The sequence below is a fragment of the Cryptomeria japonica genome, chromosome 11 (assembly GCF_030272615.1).
Source record: "Cryptomeria japonica chromosome 11, Sugi_1.0, whole genome shotgun sequence".
NCBI classification, from domain to species: Eukaryota; Viridiplantae; Streptophyta; class Pinopsida; order Cupressales; family Cupressaceae; genus Cryptomeria; species Cryptomeria japonica.
This window is the reverse complement of record NC_081415.1, coordinates 319,506,235-319,532,830: the sequence shown is the minus strand read 5'-3', so window position 1 is coordinate 319,532,830 and position 26,596 is coordinate 319,506,235. Positions and strand designations below refer to the sequence as shown.

At 36.2% G+C, this 26,596-nt stretch overlaps 1 protein-coding gene across 1 annotated transcript in view; it reads right to left on the bottom strand.

Annotated features, from left to right (window-relative positions):
• Positions 1 to 20,280, bottom strand: part of LOC131860195 (uncharacterized) — a 78,861-nt gene extending 58,581 nt beyond the window's left edge. The window contains exon 1 of the mRNA XM_059214573.1: positions 19,892 to 20,280. Coding sequence (XP_059070556.1) covers positions 19,892 to 20,280 — 389 coding nt within the window. The remainder of the gene's footprint in view (positions 1 to 19,891) is intronic.
• Positions 20,281 to 26,596: the final 6,316 nt, after the last annotated feature.

Here is a 26,596-nt window from a genome sequence, read left to right as displayed (position 1 = left end):
ACAGCTTTTGTTGTCATTGCAAAATGTTGTAAAAAGAGATAACTAATCCTCCAACGGTTGCAAAGTTTGAAAAGTAGTTGGAAACCATTAGGGAGGCTATATTATTCCAACTTTGATTGATTCTAGGTTTTTGTTGGTGTAGTTGTAGAAGTTGATGAAATTTAATGATGTTTTGGAGTTTGGAGCAATACAATATACTTGGAGTTTTATGAAATTCTACATTTTTGCTATTCATTTCTGATCAGTACGGATTGGTGGATGTGTGAAACCAATTGGATGATGTAGGTAAGTCTCTTACCTTTCATTTGAATCAATTTTGAGGTTTTTTAACAATCAAGTTGTAGGGATCCATCCAAATCCAACTGGACTAGTCACAAACCCTGCTGACACCTAGGGTTTCATTGTAAAGATGCCCTTAATCTAACATTTTCACTAGAGGACCAAACAAACCATGAGGAAAATGTTAGAAGGGCCATTGTATCGTAATATTTTGGTTTTTTTTTGTAGGGAGGATCCAATCTCGAAGAGATTTAATTGACCCTAGGCGGGCATCTCTATGTGACCGCCTGAACTGTAGAAGTGGAAATTGCTTGTAGAAGATAAAGAAGATGGGACCAAGTCTTGAAACCTTAGATTTGGTGGTTTGACACCTTACCCCACCTTCTAGAAGTGTTGGTTTAATAAGGTGACTAATACAAGGGGTACTTGCTTTGTAAATTAGGCTTAATTGGCTTAATTAGGTCTGGAAGGATAGTAAGGGTACAAACCTTTTAACTTGTGGTTAGAGTCTAAGCCTTTGGGGAATTGTGTAACTAGATAAAGGGTATCTAAATATACCTTTATTTTGTCTTGTCTTTTGGAATTATGTTAAGTTGTGTTTGGAGAACTCAACTGGTAGGGCTATTAGACAATAGGAAAGTTGTGAGATAAGTATTCCCTAACACATCTGATAACCAGATCTTATGGGTGTTTTGTGTTGGTTGGACCAGAAATAGACAAAATCTAGTAGGTTTCCATCCCACTGGTATTGGAAGATTGTCTGTCATTCACACAAGGGTAGAGTGTTTTCATCATACCGACACTGAAAGATACTAAACCAGTATGGATCCGGTCACACAAATTGTTTTGTGAGTTGATTATTTGGTAGGTGTGTTGTTCACACCTTGAAAAAAAAAAAAACTTGTTTTGGACATAGTAGTTGTGGGTGAGAGAAGGTTTTCAACTAGTTTGTTGCCTGGCTTTGCATCAGATGATTTTATGTTATGTGCTTATACTGATGCTTATTGGGAAGGTGATGTTGATGAATGGAAGAGCACTACCGATGGAGATTTATTTCTAGGAAAGAAGTTGGTTTCTTGGTCCAGTAAGAAACAAGATGTTATATCTCTATCTACTATAGAAGTTGAATACATTGTTGCTGCTAGCAACTGTACTCAGGTAGTTTGGTTGAAGTAGATGTTGAAAGACATTAGAGCTATGTATGATGAGTCTATTGTTATATAATATGATAATTCAAGTTCTACTAATATTTCCAAGAATCCGGTACTACATTCTAAAACAAAGCATATATCAATAAAGTATCATTTCTTGAGGGAGAAAGTCAGTGATGAAGAAGTCAAATTGGAGTATGTATCTACAAAGGATCATATTGCAGATATTTTTACTAAAACTTTGCTTGTAGATACATTTGTATATTTGAGAGACAAGTTAGGGGTATCTACGCCTCCTGATAAGAACTAAATGCATTGAGATGCATCAATTTGGTGGACTTCAGAGTCTTATCTTCTTATCCAGATTGATGAGTTGGTGCTACTACTCAGCCGGAGTAGTCAGTGAGTGATTCAGTTGTTCAAATTTGTGAGTTTATCCTAAGGGGGAGAGATTTTCCTTCTCAGAGGGAGAGAATAATGATTTATATTTTGTCTTTGACATTGTTGTCAAAGGGGGAGAGAAGAATGTGAAAAACTATCTTATCTCTAAAGCTTTGTGTGCATGACCTTAGGGGGAGATTGTTGGTGATGATTTATTCCTTTTAATTGATTGTTTTTTACATTCATATGTTGCCATCAATGCTAAAGGGGGACATTGTTGAATATTAATACTACTAGGATATGTTGTTGTCATTGATGTCAACATATTCCTATGTTTTGGTGCTCCGATGATTGCAAAGAGTTGAGTTGGCTATGTTGCAGTTTTCTGGTATTTGATCTGTTGAGCTTTGGTATGATCATATCTTTGGTTGTGGATTTGGGAGAATGTTTGGAATGTTCTTTTGTATCTTCAATTCAGATGGTTGATGATTTGGTACTTTGCAAGTTATCTTTCTAGTCTGAGTTGCTATTGTTGAGTGTTACTGTGTTGATCGATGAAGATTTGATTAAGTGGTGTTGGAGCAGCTATTGCAGATGGTTTTAATATGCTTGTTTGTGTTTCCTAATCATGTCCTATTTGTTTTTTTTGGTCCACATTGATCATTGTGCATGTTATTGAAGATCTTATGGGTCCAGTGATATTCTTCGTGTTATGCGATATTTTTTCGGTGGTGTAACATGTTGCAGATGATCTTGGCAAGATTTATGGTGGTGTTTCATGTTTGAGGATTTTGTTTTGGTCCATGCTATGTCATCTATGGTATTGTATTGGTCTGGTGGTTGATTAATGTATCGTGTGATGTAATTTTATAATTACATGTTAAGGGTTGAGCCGACCTTGTAGTCAAGGTTGATGATTTGTATAAATAGGTGTTATACTCATGTAATTTAGAAATAGGTGATGTATGGTGGTTGTTTCTACATTATTTGAGAGTGGTGTATGTGTGAATAAGAGAATTCATCTTTCAGTGTGGTGTAGTGAGCAGAGAGTGTTGAAGGGAAAAAAATTGTGCTTAACTGAAACTGTCATTAGGCATTTGGAGATGCTATTCTTTCAGTTCATCTAAATCGGATTGTATTTCAAATATTATTGTAAGGTAGTGAACCTTCCCTGAGGGTTGTAGCCTTCTGGGTCATTATATTTTGAGCAGTGTGCTCTAGGCAGTGTGCCTGAATGCATGTGCATTCCCCATTGTAATATTTACACATACTACTACAAAGTATCATCTTATTGTGGGTAGGTTCCCACCGTGGTTTTTTCCTTAGCCAGGTTTTCCATGTCAAAATCTTGGTTTTATATGTGTTGCCATTATTGTATTTATCTTTATTTTTGCTACAACTGATCAAAGCGGAGATTGGGTTTAAATTGTTTAATTCGGTGAAAACCGATTCACCCCCCTCTCAGTTTTCTTGTATTGTTGTTGCCAACATATTCTAATCTAAGAAAATATTTATTTGATAAATGTTATTTTAATGGATTTAAGAGCTTTATTAGGTCATAAAAGACCAAATAAAAAGGATGAACAAAAAATAGTGAATTTTCAGATCGAGGTTGAGAAATATCAAGATCAAGATGTGGAAGAAAATATTAACTAGTTAGAGCATGGAGATGAAGAATAGGGTTCAAATAAATATTTTGAGAGGTAAAAGCACAAAACCGTGCAACGTTTCAGGCCAACTTATCAACACAAGTAAATTAAAGTAATTCTAACTAAAAATTAATTTTAGTGAAACATATAGTCTATAGAGATTCATTATAGCTATCTTATATACATGCCACAACTTTTCCAATTGGATTTGTCTACTAAATGTATATTTTATACCACTTTGGGTCTAAATACCAATTTATTTATTTATTTTGGAAACCTTGATATTTCAAAAACTCCTACTCTTATAAAAAAATGTTTTTTTGAAATGTAAAAAATACCCTTTTATAGATCTATAATTGAATTTTCCAAAATACATATCTTTAAATATTTTAATTATTTTTTATATTTTATATTTTATTTTCATTAAAAGTAGGTCATCAACACTAAAATATTTATAAGGTTGATTATCTTGTAAAGGAAAAATACTAAAATTTATTTAAAAATTAAAAAAATTAAAATGCACTAGAGAAAAGAGTCCATGTCAAGATAGTATAATTCTTTTCTAATTTGGATAGATAATTAAGAAAAGAGGTGATGCCAAATGGAAAGAGTTATATTTCAGTACATGCAACTTTCCAAATTTATTGAAAAATATATATACATAAAAAATAGTTAAAAATATATATTTTTGCACTAAAGTTTCAAGTTATCAATATACACAAAAAATTTGAAGAAAAAAGGTAAAATTTATTATATAAAGTCTGACGCCTCGTATAACTTCAATTTCAGCATTTTATCAACAACTCAATTATAGTGTGTACTTTATAATAAAGTATATTCAAATAATTATTTATTTATTTTTTTAAATTACAAACGTAAAATACACAAAAAAATATACATTTGATTAGTTTACATCATTTGCAAATTCAAAAGTTATATTTCACTTTCTATTGATTCAATCTAAAAAGTTGAATTAGCACTAGCCATTTCCTTTATAAAAGTGTGACACAACTTTGTGCTTTTACCCTGAGACTAAGCATACAAAATAAAACTCACAACCCTTTAATCCTACCTTGAGGAGGTCCATGAGATAATGGAATCTATCTGACAAAATGCCCATTATATTTTCATTGTCTATATAATTTACTGAGTATTGATCACGATCCTAGGTCTTTTAGGGAGGATCTTTTTGAAGGATGGTGTGTCTTGGATGTAGGCCATGTAGGAGGAAATGATGATCTTGGATAGTTGTGACACTTTAGATCCTGTTAGTTTGACCAAAGAAAAATAACCCATTGGATGCAAGTGAATTTATGGTTAAAAAATTGGTGCAAATGGGTGATTAGAGTAAAAGGCCATGATGGTGGCCAAAGGATACCTCTAAATAGAGGAAGTTGATTTTGGTAAAATTTTTTTTTTTTTTTTAAGGCTAACTTCTATTTCGTTCTTATTATATTTGTTGCCTCTTTATTTTGAGATTGATAAATGGATGTTAAGGTTGCTTTCTTGTATGGGGATATTAAGGAGGATAGTTATATGTGGTATCCTAATGGTTTTATTGTTAAGAGTTAAGGAAACTTGGTTTTTAGATTAAAAATATCATTGTATGGTCTAAAATAGTCTACTAATATGTAGCACAATTTTTTTTATGCTTTATTATTGTATTTATATTTTTCTATGAGTGAGGAGGATCATTGTGTTTATGTTAAAATTGTTGATGCTTAGATTTGAATCAATATATTATATGTGGATTATTAGTAATAAAAAATGTGCTGATAAGGGAATTAAAAAATATCTTTCTAGAACATTTGATATGAAGTTTTTAAGGAATGCAAAATTTTAGAATGTTCTGATACCAGTGGAAAACTGAGAGGAGGGGTGAATCAGTTTTCCACAAGTATAACAATTAAAGAAAATTATAAACCTTTTACTGGAGCAAGATAAGAACAACACAGTGAAAGATAAAAAATGAAAGCACAAAACACACAAAACCAAAAATTTTGATGTGGAAAACTTGGTAAAGGGAAAAACCACGGTGGGAAACCCTACCCATAGTCAGATAAACTTCTGCAATATTATGTGAAATGATTATAATGGGGATTGCACTTGCAATCAGGCCAATCATCTAGAGCTCACTGCTCATGAAAAAAATAAGTTTCACTGACTTACATAAACATCAGACTACAATTCGGAAGAAAATGAACTGTGAAAATAACATCTATTAATGCTTGATACAGTTCCGGTTAAGCAGAGATGTCTGCTCCACAATACTAAAACCTTCACAACCCTCGGTGAATGATATAGACTTGTTCATACAATTACCTCTCTTTGATAATGTAGACATAACCATACCATACCAAATTACATGAAAATGTCACCTATAAATACAGATCATCAACCTTGATAACAAGGTCGGCTAAACCCTAAACCAATAAACCTCTAATTACAAAAATTACATCACACGATACCACCAAACCAATATTATGATTTACATTACATAACATGGACCTAATTCAAATTCCCAAACAATTATATCCGTCGGAAATCACGTTAAGACCAAACTCCAACACGTTTCACCAACTAATAGAAACCCTCAATGCAATAACATAGAATAACCAACTAGATCCAAATAGGACCACCAAATCATCATGCCAGCCAATGTGAAGCTACAAAAAAATTTGGACACGATCAATAAGCACCTTCAGCACATTAGGAACCAATTCAGTAAGCCGGACCAAAATCACTTAACCAAATCATCAAATATCGCCAACCGGTAAAGCTAACCGATACCAAGAATATCAATCGGGAAATAAACGATAGATTTTGGAGCACAAAATCATGAACCAACTGAATATGAAAAGTATGTAACCATCCTGAATAACCATACATAACTGAATCCAAGGATTTGATCATACCAGATGAAAATCAGTCAAAACCAGGTCCAACCGGGACTAGGAACCAACCAGGATAGCAATAACCAACTGAGAAAGAACCATATCCAACCAGAGCACAATGTTGACATCAATGACAACACATAGTCACTATTGCCAACAATCTCCCCCTTTTTCATTGATGGAAACACTGAATGTGAAAAACATCCAAGTGCCAAGGAATGCCAACAAACTCCCCAAAGAGTCAAGAACAAACAAAATATCTCTCCCCCTAAGATTTTATTTTTTTCACATGAATAGTATCTCCCCCTTTGACATCAATGAAAAAGGGATGATGCCAAACCAAAATATTGAACTAGACAACTGACTACACACCCTGAGCAGCAACATCATCCCATCAACCCGAATCAGAATATATGTCTAGTAAGCTCACCAGATTGATGCATTCCTGCATCTCTAAGTCTTTGCCGGAGGGGTGGTGACCCCCAACTGATCTCTGAGATATTCAAAGGTATCTTTAGGCAATTATTTTATTAGAATATCTACAATCTTTTCCTTAGTAGGCACATAAACCAATCTGACTTCCTTTGCTTCAACCTTTTCCTTCAAGAAATTATACCTTATAGAAATGTGTTTTGACTTGGAATGAAATACCAGATTCTATGACATATCAATAGTAGTAGTATTATCATAGTTGAATAACAATAGGCTCATCATAACTTACCCTTATATCCTTCAACATCTACTTCATCCATAAAATTTGAGTATAATTTGTTGCAACAACTGCATATTCGGCTTTGGCAGTAGATAATGAAGTGCATGATTGTTTCTTACTAAGCCATGAGACCAATTTATTCCCAAGAAATAATGCACCACCTGTAGCATTCTTCCTATCATCAAAATCACATGCCCAATCTGAGTCTGTATGGGCACATAATCTGAAATCATCATCCTTTAGATACCATAACCCATACTCTGTTGTTCATGCCAAATATCTGAATTTTTTTTTAATAACAATATCATGACTTCATCTAGAATCAAACTAAAATCTAGAAGTAATTCAGACATCATTAATTATATCAGGTCTGGTCTGAGTTAAGTACAAAAATCCACCAATCATTGATTTTTATCTACTTGGATTCACTCTAGGAGATTCATCTTCCTTAGTCAATTTGCAATCAGTTATCTTAGGAATACCAATAGGTTTTGAATTTTCAAGACCAAATTTATTTAACAATTCCTTCACATACTTAGTTTGACAAATGAACATACCTTTATCAGTCTACGTGATCTACAAAGCTAAGAAAAAAATCATCTCTCCAATCATAGACATTTCAAATTCATTCTTCATATCATTAGCAAATTTTATGCATAAATTTTCTTCTCCTCCAAAAGTGATATCATCAACAAATACTTCAATGATTGGTATCTCATCATGCTCAATCTTATAATATAATTTAGTATCAGCATTACCTTTTCTAAAACTGAGTTTCAAAAGATATTTGACTAATCTAGCATACCATGCTCTAGGGGCTTGTTTGAGTCCATATAGAGCAAATCTGCATACCATGTCCTTGTCCTCTAATAAAGAAAATCCATCAGATTGCTCAATGTATACTTCTTCTTCAAGATCTCGATTCAGAAACTCACATTTAACATCCATCTGATATACCTTGTAGTTCTTGTGTGCAACATAGGCAATAAATAGTCTTACTGCTTCAATTCTTGCAACCGGAGCATAAGTCTCATCATAATCAATTCCTTCTTCCTATGAATATCCTTTGCAAACCAATCTATCCTTTTTCCTTACAACCTGACCTTCCTCATTTAATTTATTCCTGAAAACCCATTTAGTTTCAATAAGATTTTTATCTTTAAGCCTAGGAACCAATTACCATGTTTTATTATTTTCTATCTGATTTAATTCCTCTTCCATTGCTTTCATCCAATTCTCATCTTTACTTGCTTCAATAAAATATTTCGGTTCAATTTGACAAATTTAACATACCTTTTTAGTAGCTAACCTTCTTCTTGTCATCACACCTTTCCTCTTGTCTCCAATGATCAAATCTTCAGAATGATTCAACTTCACATACCTGGGAGTCTTTGGATTATCTTGACTTTCTGACTCTTTCTGTTCATCAATAATCACTGTGGAATTTTCTTATGTTACTAGAGCAACTGGATCAATGCTCTGAACTGATTCTTTCACTATCAGTTTTGATCTGACAAATTCATCTTCCGGTCTGTAGTCATATGATTTGATATGATTGTTTCCTTTCTCATCCACCTTGACATTTATTCTTTCCATTATCCTATTCCATCTTTTGTTATAACATCTATATGCTTTACTCTTAGTAGAATAACCCAAAAATATTCCTTCATCACTTCTAGGATCAAATTCCCTTAATGCATCATCTCTTCTAATATAGCATTTACTTCCAAAAATTCTAAAATATCTGACAGTAGGAGTATGAACAAACCATAATTCATAAGGAGCCTTACCGGTATCACCTTTTATGTGTACTCTATTGAAAGTGTATACCATAGTATTAACTTTTGTCCAATAGATATCAACAATTTGGCTTCCATCATCATTGACCTTGCAGCATCTAAGATAGTTTTGTTCTTCGTTTCCACTATTCCATTCTGATGTGGGGTTCTAGGTGCAGAAATTTGCCTTCTGATTCCATGCTTCTCACAAAAGTTGTTAAACTCACTAGATGTAAATTCACTTGCTTGATCCGACCTTAAACATTTTATCTTCAATCCTGTTTCTATCTCAACCATAGCTTTGAAAATTTCAAATTTGTCAAGAGCTTGATTTTTCTTTCAAAAATGCAACCCACATCATTCTAGAATAATCATCAATAAGAAACATAAAGTATCTATCACCTTGAAAACTTTTAGTCCTTTCCGGTCCACATAGATCAGTATGAATAAGATCAAGAATTTCATTAGATCTATCATGTATGTTTGTGAAAGAAGTTCTAACTTTCTTACCCATTTGATATTCTCTACATACTAGATTATGAGGTTTAATAATCTTGGGCAAATCTCTGACAACCTGTGTTGAACTGATCTTTACTATGCAATTAAAATTCACGTGATACATCCTCTTATGCCATAACCAACTTTCATCAATCGGAGCAATGAAGGAAGCCTTCTCACTGGAGTTCAAATGAAAGATATTTCCTTTGTTCTAAGTTCCAGAGGCAATTTCCAATCCATATCTATTGGTAATCTTGCACTTTACATCTTTGAATTGTAAATGAAATCCTCTATCCACCATCTGACCTACACTCAAAGTATTATGCTTCAAACCTTCAACATAATAAACATTGTCAGTATTAGTCTTACCATCCAAGGATATAGTTCCTTTGCCTTTGATCTTGCATGCCTTGTTGTCTCCAAATCTAAGTAGTCCACCATCAAATTCTTGCAGAGTTAGGAATTTCCTCTTTTCACCTGTCATGTGATGTGAGCAGCCACTGTCTATAACCCATTCATCCTTCTCTTCAATTTTAGCATCTAGAGCCTTCTCCTCAGTATGAGTTGTATCAATGACAAGTTCCAGAGAATCATCCTTTATAGTAATAAAGACCCAATCTTTACCGGAGCTTCCATTACCAGATCCACTTATAGGTTCCTCATCATCATCATCTCCAGCTTAGTAACATGATTTATCTTCATTCCTTCTAAATCTAGGCCTACTTTGATATTCCAGATTAGGCTTATAACTTCTCATAAATCTTTGTTGATTCCTAGCAGCTCTTTCAGGACATCTAGAAGCAAAATGACCAATCTTATTCCATGAAAAACATTTAAAAGGAACTTTTCCTTCATACTTACTTCTAGCCAGACCTTTAGGGATTCTTCAGGCAATTAGGGCTTCCAACTCTTCAAGTTCTTTGTCTTCTCTCTCAATGTCTTCCAAATCTTTAGCATATAACTCCTTCCAGACTATCTTTTGCTTACTAGAGATAGATGCTTTAAATGTAGTCTCAGTTTTAGTAGCACTCTGATCTCCAAGTTCCTCAAGTTCAAAAGGAGTCAACTTCCCAAGTAATGTATCTCTCATAATAGGGGTACTTGATGTCCGAAGTTCATTAATTGTAGTAGCCTTAATTTTGTAAGCCGAAGGTAGAACTCTCAGAATATTTGACCCAACCTCATCCTCAGTGACATTTCCACTACAACATTTGATTCCCATGACAATCTCATTCACTCTATCCATGAAATAACCTATCTTCTCATCTTCTTCCATCTTCAAAGTTTCATAGCTCACCCAAAAACCTTCAATTTTTGTAATATTAACTGCTTGGTCACCCTCATAAAGAGTTTCAAGCTTCAACCAGATCTTCTTTGAATTTTCCAATTCTATGACATTCAATAGCTTCTCATTTGATAGGGCACTTAAGAATACTTCTTTCTCTCTAACATAATTATCAACTCTTTTCTTCTCATTAGGAGGTGTCAATGTTATAGAATTAGGATCATGAGGTGTATACCCTTTTTCTACTATCTCCCAAACTTCAGCTCCAAGACATCTCAGATGAATCTTCATTCATTCTTTTCATAATTTATAATCTGTACCATCAAATCTAGTAAGTTCTCCTTCTGGTAGGGATTAAATGTAGAAGTTGATGCCATCAGATCTCCTCAAGCGGTTAAGCTTCTATAGAGAGGACCTCGCTCTGATACAAATTGTTAGAATGTTCTGATACCGGAGGAAAACTGGTAGGGGGATGAATTAGTTTTCCACAAGTATAACAGTTGAAGCAAATTATAAACCTTTTACCAGAGCAAGATAAGGACAACATAGTGAAAGATAAAACATGAAAGCATAGAACACACAACACCAATATGTTTTATGTGGAAAACCTGATAAAGGGAAAAACCATGGTGGGAAACCCTACCCACAGTAAGATAATACTTCTATAGTAGTATGTGAAATAATTACAATGGGGATTGCACTTGAAATTAGGCCAAATGCCTAGAGCTTACTTCTCATCATAAAAAGAAGTCTCACTGACTTACATAAATATTGGACTACAATCTAGAGAAAATGAACTATGAAAATAGCATCTACTAATGCTTGATATAGTTTTGGTTAAGTACATATGTCTTCCTTATAATACCAAAACCTTCACAACCCTCACTAAATGATATAACCTTCTTCACACAATTACCTCTCTTTGATAATACAGACATAACCATAACATACCAAATTACATGAATAAGTCACCTATAAATACAGATCATCAACCTTGATAACAAGGTAGGATAAACCCTAAACTCATAAACTTATAATTATAAAAACTACATCAAACAATACCGTTAGACCAATATTATGATTTACATTACATAACATGGACCGAATTCAAATTCCCAAATAATTATATCCACTAGAAATCACATAAGACCAATCTCCAACATGTTTCACCAATCGGTAGAAACTCTCTATGCAATAACACAGAATAACCAACCGGATCCAAATAGGACCACCAAATCATCATGCCAGCCAATTGGAAGCCACCAAATAATTAGAACACAATCAAGAAGCACCTTCAGCATGTTAGGAACCAATTCAGTAAGCTAGAACAAAATCACTTAACCAAATCATCAAATATCGCCAACCAGTACCAAGAATATCAACTGGGAACATAAACGATAGCTTCAGGAGCACCAAATCATGAACCAACTGATAATGACTATTAATCCTATGAGGATCTAATTAATACCGAGAGGGGGGGGGGGTGAATTAGTATTAAGACCAATTGAAACTTTAGCTAAAACAAAAACTTATCTCAGATATGAAACCATTTAACAAATATCTCAACTTCTTTAATCATATATAATAACCTCTTTATCAAATTTTCTTAACCCATATATCAAATCATTTACCACAACTATCAATACTTTCACTACCAAAGCAATCATATAAACTTGATCATTTACCAACTCATTAACCTTATCAATTAGATCAAATACTTTCTCAAACAATGCTTATCAGTACCGATAACCTCTAATAAACTTATAATAAAACATCATAACCGGTGTCTCAGAAATAACGCATGAAATGAAACATAAACAAGAACATCACATGAAAAATATTCCACATATGAACACCATAATTTTTTGATGTGGAAACCCAAATAGGGAAAAAACACGGTGGGAGTTGGCACCCACAACTATTTGTACTCTTTTGAAGTATGCCCTGTTAGGAGCTTAGCCCTACTAGGAGCTTACAATATGCCCGGTTAGGAGCAGACCCTGTTAGGAGTCACTTGGTTAAAGGATTTGCCTAGCAGCCCGGTTAGGAGCTTGATGATCTATTAGGATCAACCTTATGAGAGGATTTAACACTCTTTTGAGAGATTCCTTGTTAGGGGACTTAAATGTTTAAGGTCTTTTAGGACCTACCCAGTTAAGGGATTTAACCTACTATAACTGTTAGGGAACAACAGTAAGAAAATGATCTGTTACTTGCACTTCTCTACTTGTTTGATCAGATCTAGCTATACACAACACTCTCCAACTCTTCTGTAGATCTCACACTTCACTTGGATAGCTTAACACATTCTCTAAGACCACCAACATCATAATCATAAACTATGCCATCCTAAATAGCCATCTCAACTAGGTCAAACACAAAACCCTAATCACATCATGAATTTACAATTAAAATCATAAGAGATCATCATAGATTGATATACAGATCATTACAATAAATTAAAATGCAATATCATCCATTGGTTGATCATAACCCATCATGGAAATCCAATTTGTACCAAAGTCAAACCCTCAAAATACTCTACTAAGCATTTCATTGATTCCCAAGAAATTCTTCCTTGAATTGCGCCAAAAAAACACTTAAATCTTTCGCATAGGTTGTTTCGTGTTACCAACTTCATGTAGACTCACTGTCGATCACCATCATAACATAAATCATTACTGGTTTGATGATTTCTTCACCAATCTTAAACCCTACTAAAGCCTTAGCCAAACTTCATTAGAAATTTGAAACATGCCTTCCGGTATTCTTCACAAGTTCCGATTCTGGTTAGATACACCTTTCCATGATACAAGTTCACCATCCAAACTCCAAATCACCAATCATCATTGATCGACTGATTCAATCAAAACATCTCTACTTTACTGGTTAAAGTCCTATTTCACAGACTTTAGTTCTCTTCTGGTAAACCCCATCTTCCGGTAAACCAAATCACTTAGATGATAAAACAAAGCATCAGGATCATCGAGAACATCATTTGACATTATTTGCCATCAATGATAACACAAATAACTAATCGTGTCATTAATTGATAGAATCTCAATCTCTTCATCACAAATAGACTTCTATCCTTTACCGATGCAGTCATCCATCTTCAACTGCATCACTTGCATCTGCATCAGTTATGCCAAATGCCAATAATGACAAGCATGTAACCATCCAAAACTAAATCCAAGGATATGATCATACCCGATCAGAATTAGCCAAAACCAAGTGCAACCGGGACCAGGAACCAACCGGGATAGCAGTAACCAACCGGGAAAGAACCATATCCAATTGGAGCACAGTGTTGACATAAATGACAACACATAGTCACTATTGCCAACACAAAATACATTCTTGGCATGGAGATAAATAGGGATGAAGTACATGGAAATTTTTCCTTAGTTTAGGGTAAATATGTTTCTAAAATTTCATATTGGCTTAGTATACATTATTTATAAATAAAACAGTATTCTATTTCCTATTATCACTAATATTACTTTTGATATGCATCCTAAATTGGATAATACTTTTGAGGATATGTCTAATATTCCACTTTCCAGTTTTATTGTTAGCATAATATACACAATATTTGTACTAGACTAGTTATTACCCAAGCACTAGGAGTTCTAAGTAGGTTTATGTCTAGCCCTAGTAAGGAGTATTAAAATCATGTTAAGAGGTTTATAGATATTTATGTGGAATAAATATTATTATTTGTGTTATCATGGTACTAATAATGTTTATTTCATTGTACATACATGGCTTTCTGAATGTGGATTGGTAGGTGACTTGGATAGTCAAAGGTCCATTAGTGGCTATGGGTTTTATTTATTTGGAATTACATTAAGTTAATTGAGTAAGAGGTATCACATGGTTTATTTTCCCCAAAATTGTGGAGTATATGAATATTGCACATGTTTCTAAGGAGATGGTTTGGTTACAGAGACTTTCTATAAGTTTTGGTTTTGAATGTAGAGTTAATAGAATTGGTTGTTATAGTTAAAATACAATTATTTTAGCTAGGAAACCCAAGTATCATGTGGATACTAATCATATTGATGTTCAATTTCACTTTATATAGGATATAGTGGAGAATGATAAAGTCATATTATAGAAGTTTGACAATGAATAAAATGTTATATATTCCTTCATGAAGTTAGTGACCATAAATAAGTTCTCTTGGTGTAGGATGGAAATGGGGAATGGATCTTGTACACAATTTCATTAATGTTTCCTATAAATGTATTTATAATATATAATGTCAAGTGGGAGGATGTTAGGATTAATTTTTCATTAACCTTGGAAGTCATATATACATGTTGTGTATCCCTAAACTCTTGAAAGGTTTAATTGGATGTATACAGTATAATTGGAGAAATATTTAATATATATATTCATCAAAGAATATTGATATTAGTTGTTAGATACATTCATGAGGGATATAGAGAACTATTTGTTGGCAATATGGAGGAATTGATTATGTGATGCATTGATGTTTTGTCATTGATGTCAACACTAGTTGTTATGTGGTTAGCGCTAGATAGGTTTTGGTTACTAGTAGAAGATCTTGTGTTACTGGTAAGGGTTTAAGGATTTATCGGCAAAGCTTTTACTGAGAATCTTTGACAGAATGCAAGTGGTGTTGGTGCAACTTCTATATGGAATTCAAGATGCACAAGGTGATCCTTGATCATGCCTCGACTGACTGGAGACATTGCTTTGGCATGGTGGACACAGATTAGGTCAGGTACCTATCTAGGTTATGGACTGGTATCATGTTAACGTGTTCTCTACACGTTACCGAGATGTTTTATGGATTGGTTAATATTGTTTTGGTCGTAAGACAACATGGCATATCATTGTAATATGGATGTATGTAATGATCTTTTAGGTGGCTAACCTAATTGGTTTAGGCCTTAGGGTTTGTATAAATTGATGTAAGATCTCATTGTAGATCATGTGTCGTGATCATGGAATGAAATATCATATGCGAAGGAGATTTTGTTGATCATAGGTGATCGAATTGGGTTTAAGTAAGAGTTCAAAGGCCTTCGGTATTGAGCTTAACCGGGACTATAATCAGGCATGGTAGATGCTATCTTTGGTACTTCATTCTTTTGGATTGTTGTCCAATTATCTTGAGGTGGTTATAACCTCTCTATAGTTAGTGAGACTCCTTTGTAATGAGTAGTACGCTCTAGGTAGTGTGCCTTCCTGCATGTGCAGGCCCTTTATTGTATCACATACTTTCTACAGAAGTATCATCTAACTATGGGTAGGATTCCCACCGTGGTTTTTCCCTTTATTGGGTTTTCCACATACAAATCATGGTGTTATGTGGTATGGTTGCATTGTGTTAATTCTTTGTTTCATTCTTAAGTTTAATTTCTTACTGGTATCTATTTTTGTTATTTTGGTATTCAATGTTTATGTGCTTTGGTTAAAGGTTATAAAGTGGTTTGATTAATATAATCTGTTGATAATTGATTCAGCCCCCCACCTCTCAGTTGTCAACTGGTTATCCTAACAATTGGTATCAGAGGTTTGGTCATCTTTTGCAGAAGCTTAACCGCCTGAGGTAGATCCTATGACAACTAATACTTCAAATCCACCGACAACTATTTTTAGAAGAGAAATCCCTAAGCTTGATGGAAAAAATTATGGGATATGGAAAATCTGAATGGAGACTCATCTTAGATGTCTTGGCAAGGATATTTGGGAGATCACTAAGAAAGGATATACACCTTATGATCTGACATCTGGCAATCCTTCTCTTGTAGAATTGGACAAAAATATTGAAAATGATTGCAGAGCTAGAGAAGCCCTCTTGTGTGCACTTACTAATCAACAAATCATGGGATTGACTAATAAATCATCCACAAAGGTTATGTGGGATAAATGACAAACTCTGAATGAAGGTGATCCTACTGTCAAAATTGCTAAACTTAATGGTTACTGCGTAAGATATGAGAACTTGAAGATGGAAGATAATGAAAGAATTGCTACATTTATGGAAAGAGTAAATGAGATTTTCATGTGAATTAAATGTTGTGGAGGATCTCTGAGTGAAGATGAAATAGTTTCCAAAGCATTGAGAGCCCTTCCACCAGATTACAAGATGAAGGCGACTGCAATTAATGAATTGAGAACAATTGCAAACACTTTAGTTAACAAAGACATTCTGATTGGGAAATTATCTTCTTTTGAGCTTGAAGAATTTGGACCTTCTGGAGCTGCAAAGTTTGAACTTGCTTTTCATGCATCATCATCTACCAACAAAAGTGACTGGAAAGCCTTATATGCAAAAGAATTGGAAGATATGAGGAAAGAGGATGAAGAATTTGAGAAACTTGAAGCCTTATTTGCTAGAAGAGTACCTAAAGAACCAACATGAAGTAAGTATGAAGGAAAAGAACCTTTTAAATGTTTTGCATGTAATAAGATTGGTCATTTTGCATCTAGATGTCCTGAAAAGAATGCAAGATTTGAAGAAAGAGTCAAAAAATCATTTAGGCCTAATTAGAACAGATATGGATTCAAGAAAAGAAAACAATGCTACATAGCAGATGAGGAAGGAGTAAGTGATGACTCTAAGGATGAACCAACATCAGACTCTGATAGTGGATCTGATAATGGAAAGGAATGGGTGTTCTATGCTTTAAAAGAAGATGAACCAGAACCGACTATCAAGAATGAAGAAAAGGCCCTGGCAAAAAAAAGTTGAAGACAAGGATGAATGGGTAATTGATAGTGGATGCTCACATCATATGATTGGAGATAAAAGAAATTTTTTGTCCTTGCAAGAATACAATGGCGGTCAAGTCATATTTGGAGATGACAAAGCATGTATGATCAAAGGTAGAGGTATTATTTCTCTGGATGACAAGCATAATACTAATAATGTCTATTATGTAGAAGGTTTAAAGCATAATATTTTAAGTGTTGGTCAATTGGTGGACAAGGGATTCCAACTTTAGTTTAAAGATAGAAAATGCAAAATCATTAACAAATCTGGTTTAGAGATTGTAACTGTTACTTAGACTGGAGGTAATATCTTTCACTTGAACACTGGTAATAAGACATGTCTGATTGCTCATATTGATGAGAGTTGGTTAAGGCATAAAAGGTTGTGTCATGTTAATTTTGATTTTATTGTTAAGATCAATTCAATAAAGGCAGTTAGAGATATACCTAAGATTATAAAGCCTCATAATCTGGTATGTAAGGAATGGCAATTGGGAAAGAAACTTAGAATTTATTTTAAGAGCATACATGATAAATCTAATGATGTGCTTGATTTGATTCATACTGACTTATGTGGTCCAACAAGGACTAGAAGATTTCCAGGTGATAGATACTTCATCCTGATAATTGATGATTATTCTAGAATGATATGGGTGACTTTTCTTAGGGAGAAGTCTGAAGCTTTTGAGAAATTTGTTGACTCTAAATTTTACCTTGAAAGTGAACAGCCTTATGGGAAATTTAGTGATGAGGACCTATTGCAAAAAACTCACTGAATGACCTCCGGATTTAAGAAGACTCTTCATTTTGATTGGGAGAAAAGGGGAAGAAGAAACTTAAAACAAAATGATCTAAACTATTTAGGCAATGCGCCAGAACATTTTGGAAAAGCATAAACAACACATAAAACCTAGAAACATCTAGTTTTAAAGCACATTCAACAATCTATATATCTGAACAGAACTCCAATCAAGATACAACCAGGATTTCTTTTAACATAAAGAAACATACATCATGTATCCACCATATAACAAGTGAAAAACATAGTTTAATCGGTGGAGTATTAGGCATATATTTCCAAAGTTATCAGAATCCCAAGAATGCACAGAAAACTATCACAACATACTGAAAGACAGACATCACAAAGGCCACAAGCACAATTTGATTATCCTTTCCTCAGAAAAAAACAATAGCTCCAAGGCTTAATTCCTATCTAGAATACTTAATTGTCTCTTTTCATAAAAGTTCTGAACCCCTAGAACAAGAAAAAACAAAGCATAAATAGAGCCCTTAGCTCAGCTAACAGTTCAAAGCATCAACCATCCTCTTGCAACCACTTTTGACTGGAAAAAATATCATGGCATTCTGCAGGAATGCACCCAACAAAACCACCTCCAAGATTTTTACTTCCACCTTATCGTGGCGATCTCCATACCTGCCCAAATAGAAAACATTGATGTGAATCGGAGCCAGAGGGAAAAGTCACCATGGAAAACACGTGGCAGCTCCAGGGACATCCACAAAAGAGCACAAAAATAGAAATAGAATGGGCAGCGTGGAGGCACCAAGTGTCCCTATCTTTGCACAATATAGAATGGGGGCCAAAGAAATTCTTGGTCATCAAAACTCAAGCCAATTGGAAAATTCGTGTTCCCCCTAACTTCAAATAGAAAAAGCGAGCCATCAGGGACAACACTGAGATGACATCTGGCTTGCATGTTTTGTATGTTGAGCATTGCTTAAAATAATGTTAACATTTCTTGGTGACTAAAAGGGGGCATTCTACTTGTAGAATGATAGAACCCAAAATTGTTGGTTCGGAGACCAGACTTTATGTCACAATAGGGTAGAGCAAATCAAAGACCTGCTGTAATGGGGACCATTCTTCCTCAGAGGGAAATACCTATGCTTCTAGGTTTTGATAATGTTCATCCAAACACATTATCTCATCAAATGGTAGGCCTACTAGTTCATAATGGACCAGTTTCAAGAGCGCGTAGAGTTGGGCTAGGGGGTGCAGGAGATGCTCGACTTCCTCTGCCGAGATAGGATTGTTTAGGTGCTATAGGGAGGTCCTGTCTTGCTGCAAATGCTCAACCTGATTTAACACTTGTTCAATCCCCAGTACAGAACCATCCACAGGGAATGAAGAAGGCAAGCCCAAATGAAACAAACCTCTCTATGTGCTTCTTGATGTTCGGGACTAAGATATGTAATGGCTCAAGCACGACTGATACATGCATGATCACTCTATGGTGATTTATGAAGACATTAGTCTTCTTGATCAATTGATGATGGCTTGCTATTCCCTTTGCTCTCAACTCTTCATCTTGAGTGGCATACAACATCTGGATTAAGTCCTATGCCATGAGGATTTTGGGACCAATGACAGCCGTGGAGCTATTGATGAGGGCTCCCACCTCGGTGTAGAGGTATTTCGCTTCTTTGATGAACCTGAACATGGGTTACAATGAGGGGATGTACTGCTTAATTCTTTCCCAATGGGAAACATACAATTCTGCCAGGATCAGAGAAAAATATTGGGAGACCTCTATGGTAGAAGGAATATTTAACAACTGAGAGACCTCCTTGCTCTTTGTTGTTATTTTTTGTTGAATCATTTTGCACCTATCTTGCTCAAGAACCACTTGATCCTCCAGAGAAAGGATTTTGGCACTTCCATGCTGTAGAGTTTGTTGGAGTTGAGACACGAGATCTCGTTCCCGCTGCAATAAAACCTCCATGTCTAGAAATTTACTCTCAAATTTCTCTAGACTATCTTCTTTTCCATGCAGCTCTGTTTTAAACCTTGCTTTCTCCTCTGAAAGAATGACTTGGATGTCACTTAGTTGCCGAGCGTATTCTTCTTTCAGATGGATCTCTTCACACAACTGTGCTTGCATTTGGGTGACATCTCTAGAAGCTTCCTTTAGCTGTTGGATTTGTTGGTCTTTCTCCTGCAATTCCTTTAAGGCTACATTCGTTGTTGTCTCCTGACCTCTCAGCTAAGAACTCACATTATTAAGGGTAGACTGCAACATTCCTTTCTCCAAGTTAGCCTGCATCAGCAATCCCTACAAGCAATTGATCTCGATAGTCTGAGCTTTGTCTTATTTTCTTTGTTGGGCCAGAGATTCTTAGAGGTTCACATTCTCCACTTGCATCTTCTCCAGGTGATGACTCTTTTTAATGAAGTTCGAAGAAATGACCTTTGAAGTTTCTTCCATCATTTCAACCTTGTCAAATGTTGTAGCATTTAGGAGGTTGATACCAATAGCATGTAGAGTTCAATCGTTGGGTCTCATTTGGGCTTTCGGCTTGTCAACCTTAGGGAACATGGTTGCAAAGAAAACACTATCCTTTTCCTTGCTGAAATGCATCTACAAGTGCTGATGGGATGGCCTAGCACCATCTTTTTCTTTTCATTTACCAGTCTTACCAATACGGGTGGTCTTTTAATAAGTAACTTGCTACTAGAAATCATCAGGGTTGGCAATGGCTTGGCCTACAAATGCTACGCTAGGAGGAATTGCAAAGGGGAATCGAGAAATAGGACCACCAAAAGTGGTCTGAATAGGGCATGCAAGCATGGTTGCAGAAAACAATGGGATGAAGGGAGAGACTCCTGAGGGGAACGGATCAGTGGACGCTACCCCAACATTTGAGGGAGGAGTGGATACTCCAAAGCCAAGCCTATGTAAGACGGTAGCTGTTTCAGGAATCTATGAGGAAAATGCCATGGGAATAACAATGGGGGCCAGGAATGAAATGGAGACCTACGGAACACTTCTTAAGGGTCAATCGGTATTCTGGCAGGTGCTAGTGTAAGGGCGGTGGGAATTTGGGTCTACATTGTAACAAAATGGGTAGCTGTAGAAGGAAAAACATGAGTAGAAGGAAAAGGCATAGAAGGGCATACCTGAACCATGGAAGTCACCAGCCTCTGAGGAACTGAGGGGACCTCTGGGGCTTGAGAAGATGAGCTTTTGTTTGCCAAATCCAGATTTTTCTTCTTACGAGAAGGAGCGTCGAGCGCCTATTTCTTAGCTTGTCTCTTACTTGCCTAGGAATGAGGTCTACGAGTAGAACTAGTGAGAGGAATAAGAATATGAGGCTCGGTATCTTGCTTTTCGATACTTATAACCTCTACATCTTGTCGTTGGGCCACCTCAGGAGATGAGTACTCATGTGGAGAACTATCACCCATCTCTTCATCAGATTTATTGCACTGGTGCCATTCTAGCTCGAAACACTAGTCCAAGGGGGCATTCCTGATATTAGCCCTAGATTGACTCACTTCCTACTGGTAGATCCAAAAAACCTCCCTCTTCTTTCTAGGCCAGGAATCTAAAGTCATGACTTCTAGCATTTCTTGGGGAATGGGATTTGTGGGGTTATACTTTTACATGACTGAATAGAAGCTCAACCATAGGGACCACTTTACGATGGGAAAACCATTGAGACCCACATATAGATTTGGGTCATCCACCTATGGATTTGTGCATCCTTCCCATGAGCTTCACGGCTCGTGCTTTACTGCATTCTTCCTTCTACAAAGACACCCATCTGGGTCATAACTCCAAGAATAATCAATCTCCACTAAGTCGAGTTGCACCATCTTGGATGTTAGGACTTCCTCCGCAATGTTCCTCTGGACCAGAGTGATGGGGCCAATTGCCTTGCGGTCTTCAGTGATGGAGGTGTCATGCTTTCCCGCCTTGATGGCCCTTTCGATTCTTACCAATTGTCATACAATTTCAAGGGAGAGGGTCCTTTTCATGACATAAGTAGGTAGGTGGAAGGGTTCTTCCAAGAACCCATGCACTTAGATAAAAGAAAAATTGCTAGCTAGGAAATAGTTGTAGGGAGGGATTTCATTGTACATCTAGTTCATTTGAATCTAAGAGAAGCAGGAAAGTGGTTCATTTAGGATTAACTTGAAATCCTTAAGGACTGGAGTTAAGAAATAGTTAGAGAATCGATAGGCATCGTAAGAAGCTAATAGATTGGGCATCCAAGCTGACACCAACATCTTGTTCCCCAACTCGTCACAGATAGCTAATTGCATATATTGGCTGAAGAAGACTCCATTTTGGTGTAGGAGTAGATGGACAAGGACCGAGGTGAATTTGAAGTGCCGCAACTACTAAAACCTGATAGTTGCTTTACCATTGCTTTGGCTATGAAGACAGAGAAGTTAAAATGGAAAGACCCCTTCTACTTCCAGCATTTGAAAAGGAAACCCATCATAGGAGCTGTGATTTCCTAGTCATTTTTGTGACCGCATAGCCATGCAATAGTGGATAAGATATCTTTTACATCATCATGCTTTAGGTCACTATAAGATAGAGGAAGCCTTGGGAGTCTTGAAGGCATACTTTGATTGAGGGCACTATGGAAAAAAGAGAGGGCATCTCTTCTGGTGTTCCAAAATTATTCCATAGTAGTCTCACAGAACACCTTTGTCCCCTCAAAAATGGGGCAACACATCATATCCCTTATGGCTTTCAGGGAGATCACTACTTTTAAGAAAGAGCCGCTAATTGAGCAGGAAGCATGGTCAAACCTGTTAGCGCACACAACCACAAACTCTAGGCAATAAGGAACAATAGGGACCATGAACTGGGGGGCACCACTATTCTAGAAATGAGCTGCCATGGATTGTGGCTCGGCTCTGTGATGAAGCACTCTACTGCATGCAACCTCTCTAAGGTTGTTGGACTGCTTGTGGAGCTCAAGCTTGACAATATTTTCATAAGAATCTATTACTGCGGACATGTTGCAGGTAACCATCTTGGAACTGGCCTTGGTTCTTGGATATTCCAACCTAGGCGGAATAGTGTGGGAAGAATAAGAGAGCTCCCCAAAAACATCTACCCACAATCCTCCCTAAGCAACACTTGAGGAAGTAGCTTCTATTTCCATTTTCTGTAAGAGAGCTCCACTCTATCAATCTTTCAAAGTCTTGGGCACTTCGGTTACAAAAAGAGCAATAAGATGAATATCTTGTGGCCTCCTTCATTTCATGCATTGCATGCCTAGATTTTTGCGAAAGGGGACGCTTAATGACAAGCGTCCATTTGCACGTATGCCAATTCATTTTGCAATCGCAATTAACCATGAAGGGGATGAGCGTTGCTATCTATGATTTATAAGAGAAAAAATATTTAGCCTGCCGTTAATCAAAGCCACTTGAGGAAATTTACTTATCCAGATAGATCCCCTCCTTTATGAAGGAAATCAATAGCCAGCAGGGTTCACACAAGTTAAGACAGTCCTGCAGGATTTATGGTTTAAAACACAATGTAGTTACACATACACGTGGCATCTATCTACATCATCTCTTTCTTCAAGTAACCAGGCAAGATGTTTGCCAACTTTGAATCAGATCTCGCCTACTTGTGCGAATTGATGAGGAATGACAGGAGAATTAGAGTTTAGGAGTACTGGCATCTTTACCACTTGCCACCTTGAGCTGAGAATTCATTGTAAATATGTCTTTTCAAACATTCTTTTACAAAGTATCAACTTCAAAGACAAAGCTTCTTTTAGGAAATGGATACTCCTATTAGACTTGTCAGCAGTAAGGCTTGTTGGTCTCAAAAAGAGACACCCAAGTTTACCTGCAATCTATCTATGAGAAAGCCAATCTCAATCAATGAAAATCTTCAAGGCTTGGACAACATAATAAGGATAACAATCCTTCTACTCTTCAGGCTCTGCAAAACCTAGGTGGGTGTACCTTTGATGCATTAAATCAAACCCTTTACACACATAACAACATCAATAGAAAGTAGATAAATCTCACAAGGGCTCAACAACAAGGAGGTTACTGTAGATGGGCTAGATCTATATTGATATCTCAACTAGATTGGAGAATGAGATAGGAGGAACAAACTGAACCGACAAGAAAAAAGTAAATGGATATTGATTTGACTTTTGAAAAGAGGATCACAAAATGTAACAAAAAACCAACAGATTAACTAGTGCCTTATCTGGGCAAGAAAGTCATCTATAACAGAATGCACCCTGACAAGAGAAACTAGTACACAAATCACAAGTTCCTGATCTATCAACTTTGAATATGCCTGACATACACAGAGTCCTAATCTACACTAGACTTCATCATCAAATCCACACCAAAAATACTGATATCAATGACTTTGTTTAAAGTATATTTATATTTTCCTCAAGAAAAAGATTGAAAACAACTTCATTAGATGCCTAGCAAATCATTTCAAATAAGTGATCCTTGATTGCTTAAATGGAATAAACACCAGTACAATGAGACAGAGACAATACAAGTCTAAGTTTAAATATCTATATTGTATATTTCATTCCTCTATCAGAAGGCTACAAGTACTTCATGTTTGACCCAAAAATTGCTAAGACAAAGGCTTGTATTAATTTTGCCAGAGTTTAGCTACATAAATTGTGTCCCCTTTTCTAGGTAGCCCTAGTATCCTTTTATAGAAATCAGGATATAACAAGCTTCGGACCACCTCAAAGAAAATTCTTGCCCTAACAGTCATTTATTGCAAAAGTTATATTTCTGTGCCATTGCAGTTGAGGGAGAAACCTAAGATTCCTTCTGGGATGCATGCCTCATTAATTCACTGGGCATTCACTTGGAAAATGGCCGAAAGGGCAGTCTCCTATTACAAAAAATTGGTTGCAACAACTGGAAGCTTCATAATATCGGTGATCATCTTGTACCAGAGCATTGATGAGTTCTTATCACAAAGCGGCGCACCATTATGTTCTTTGCATATCTCCTTGTGGCACCCTTTGATTGGCTTTGGAGTTCACAACTGGGTGCCACCTATAGCAAGGGTATTCATTTTGGGCTCTCCACTCTGACACCTTAGCACGACCTCCACTAACTGCTATAATGAACCACCTACCTTAACCACTTGAATTAACTGCCAGCCATGGTTCACCATTTGAATGGAGCTCTTCTTTGTCGTGCGGTGGCGAGGGATATGCCAACTAGCAGTTTCTCATCGCGACCTAGAGACCACCATTGGATCAAATGCAAATTTTCTCACTCGCTCGATCTCGAATTGGTCTTTGCTGCTCACTCCTTTTGTCAAGCCCACCACGTGTCATCCATTGGTTCACCTTTGGATCCAATTGGGCGCCACCTTAACCACCACGTCACTTTAGGACGGACCCTCCACTAGACCCAGGCCCGCCTTGTCACCTAGTCGCGATGGATACTCTAACGAGCAGCTTCACATCGTGACCTAGCGACCACCGTTGGATTAGCTGTGATCTTCGTTATTATTTATTGACTTGTCCGCTAGTTATTTTTCCTTTTTGCTTGCATAATTTGGTTGCCTTAGGATGTGTGCGTGTGAATGGGGTCCATCTGGTCACTGAGGTAGCTCCTTGTCAAAAGTTGTTAAGCTTTGACACTATGAATGTGTGTGACTTTACATTTAAATACTAAAATGCTCCTCCCCACCTCCAATGTGGGAAAAATGGTTTACACTTGGCCCTTTTCTTGAAAACCCTCTAGGTCCTTTTCCTCTGTCACATGACTCTTGCCATTTTCTTTTGCCTGAAGGTTTCTAAGCCTCTTCAAGAACAACATAGGGGCATTGGTAATGCACCAACCAATTGCATTTACTTGGAATTTTTGCACGAGGGAAGGATGCAAACTGGGTTATGTTTTTTTCTTCCTTGAAATGAATCCTTATCGATCTGACCCATTAGGTAGTCCTTTGGTAGCAAATGCAAAAATTAGAAATGGGCCTCCCAAATTCATCAAAATTTTATAGGTCCCAATAGTGGCTCTGACTGGGGATGGTTGATTGCAAGATCAACACAAGAATTCAAAATCTTTGGCAGAGCAGACCACCCAAAAAAAATAGGACACTTCTTCCTCTTTTAGAATCTTCAATGAGTTTCACTCTCCAAAATAGGGGTTCCTTATTGAAAACCACAACAAAAAACAAAGAAATTGTATAGCAAAGAAATTATTTATAAAATGGCCCTGGGCCATCAAAGTTGAAGCCAACTCTTTCGCTTATCAAAAATATGATTCTCATCACTTGGTAATGTATGCAATCTGAAGCAAATACTAATCATGAGAGATGTGTTTGTGTTGTGACACACATCTTTCAACATGCTTTTCCAGTCAGCATTATATGCTTACTCATCATGAAAATAATTTTGGACCTTACTTTCATGATCAACTACTGAAACATATCCATT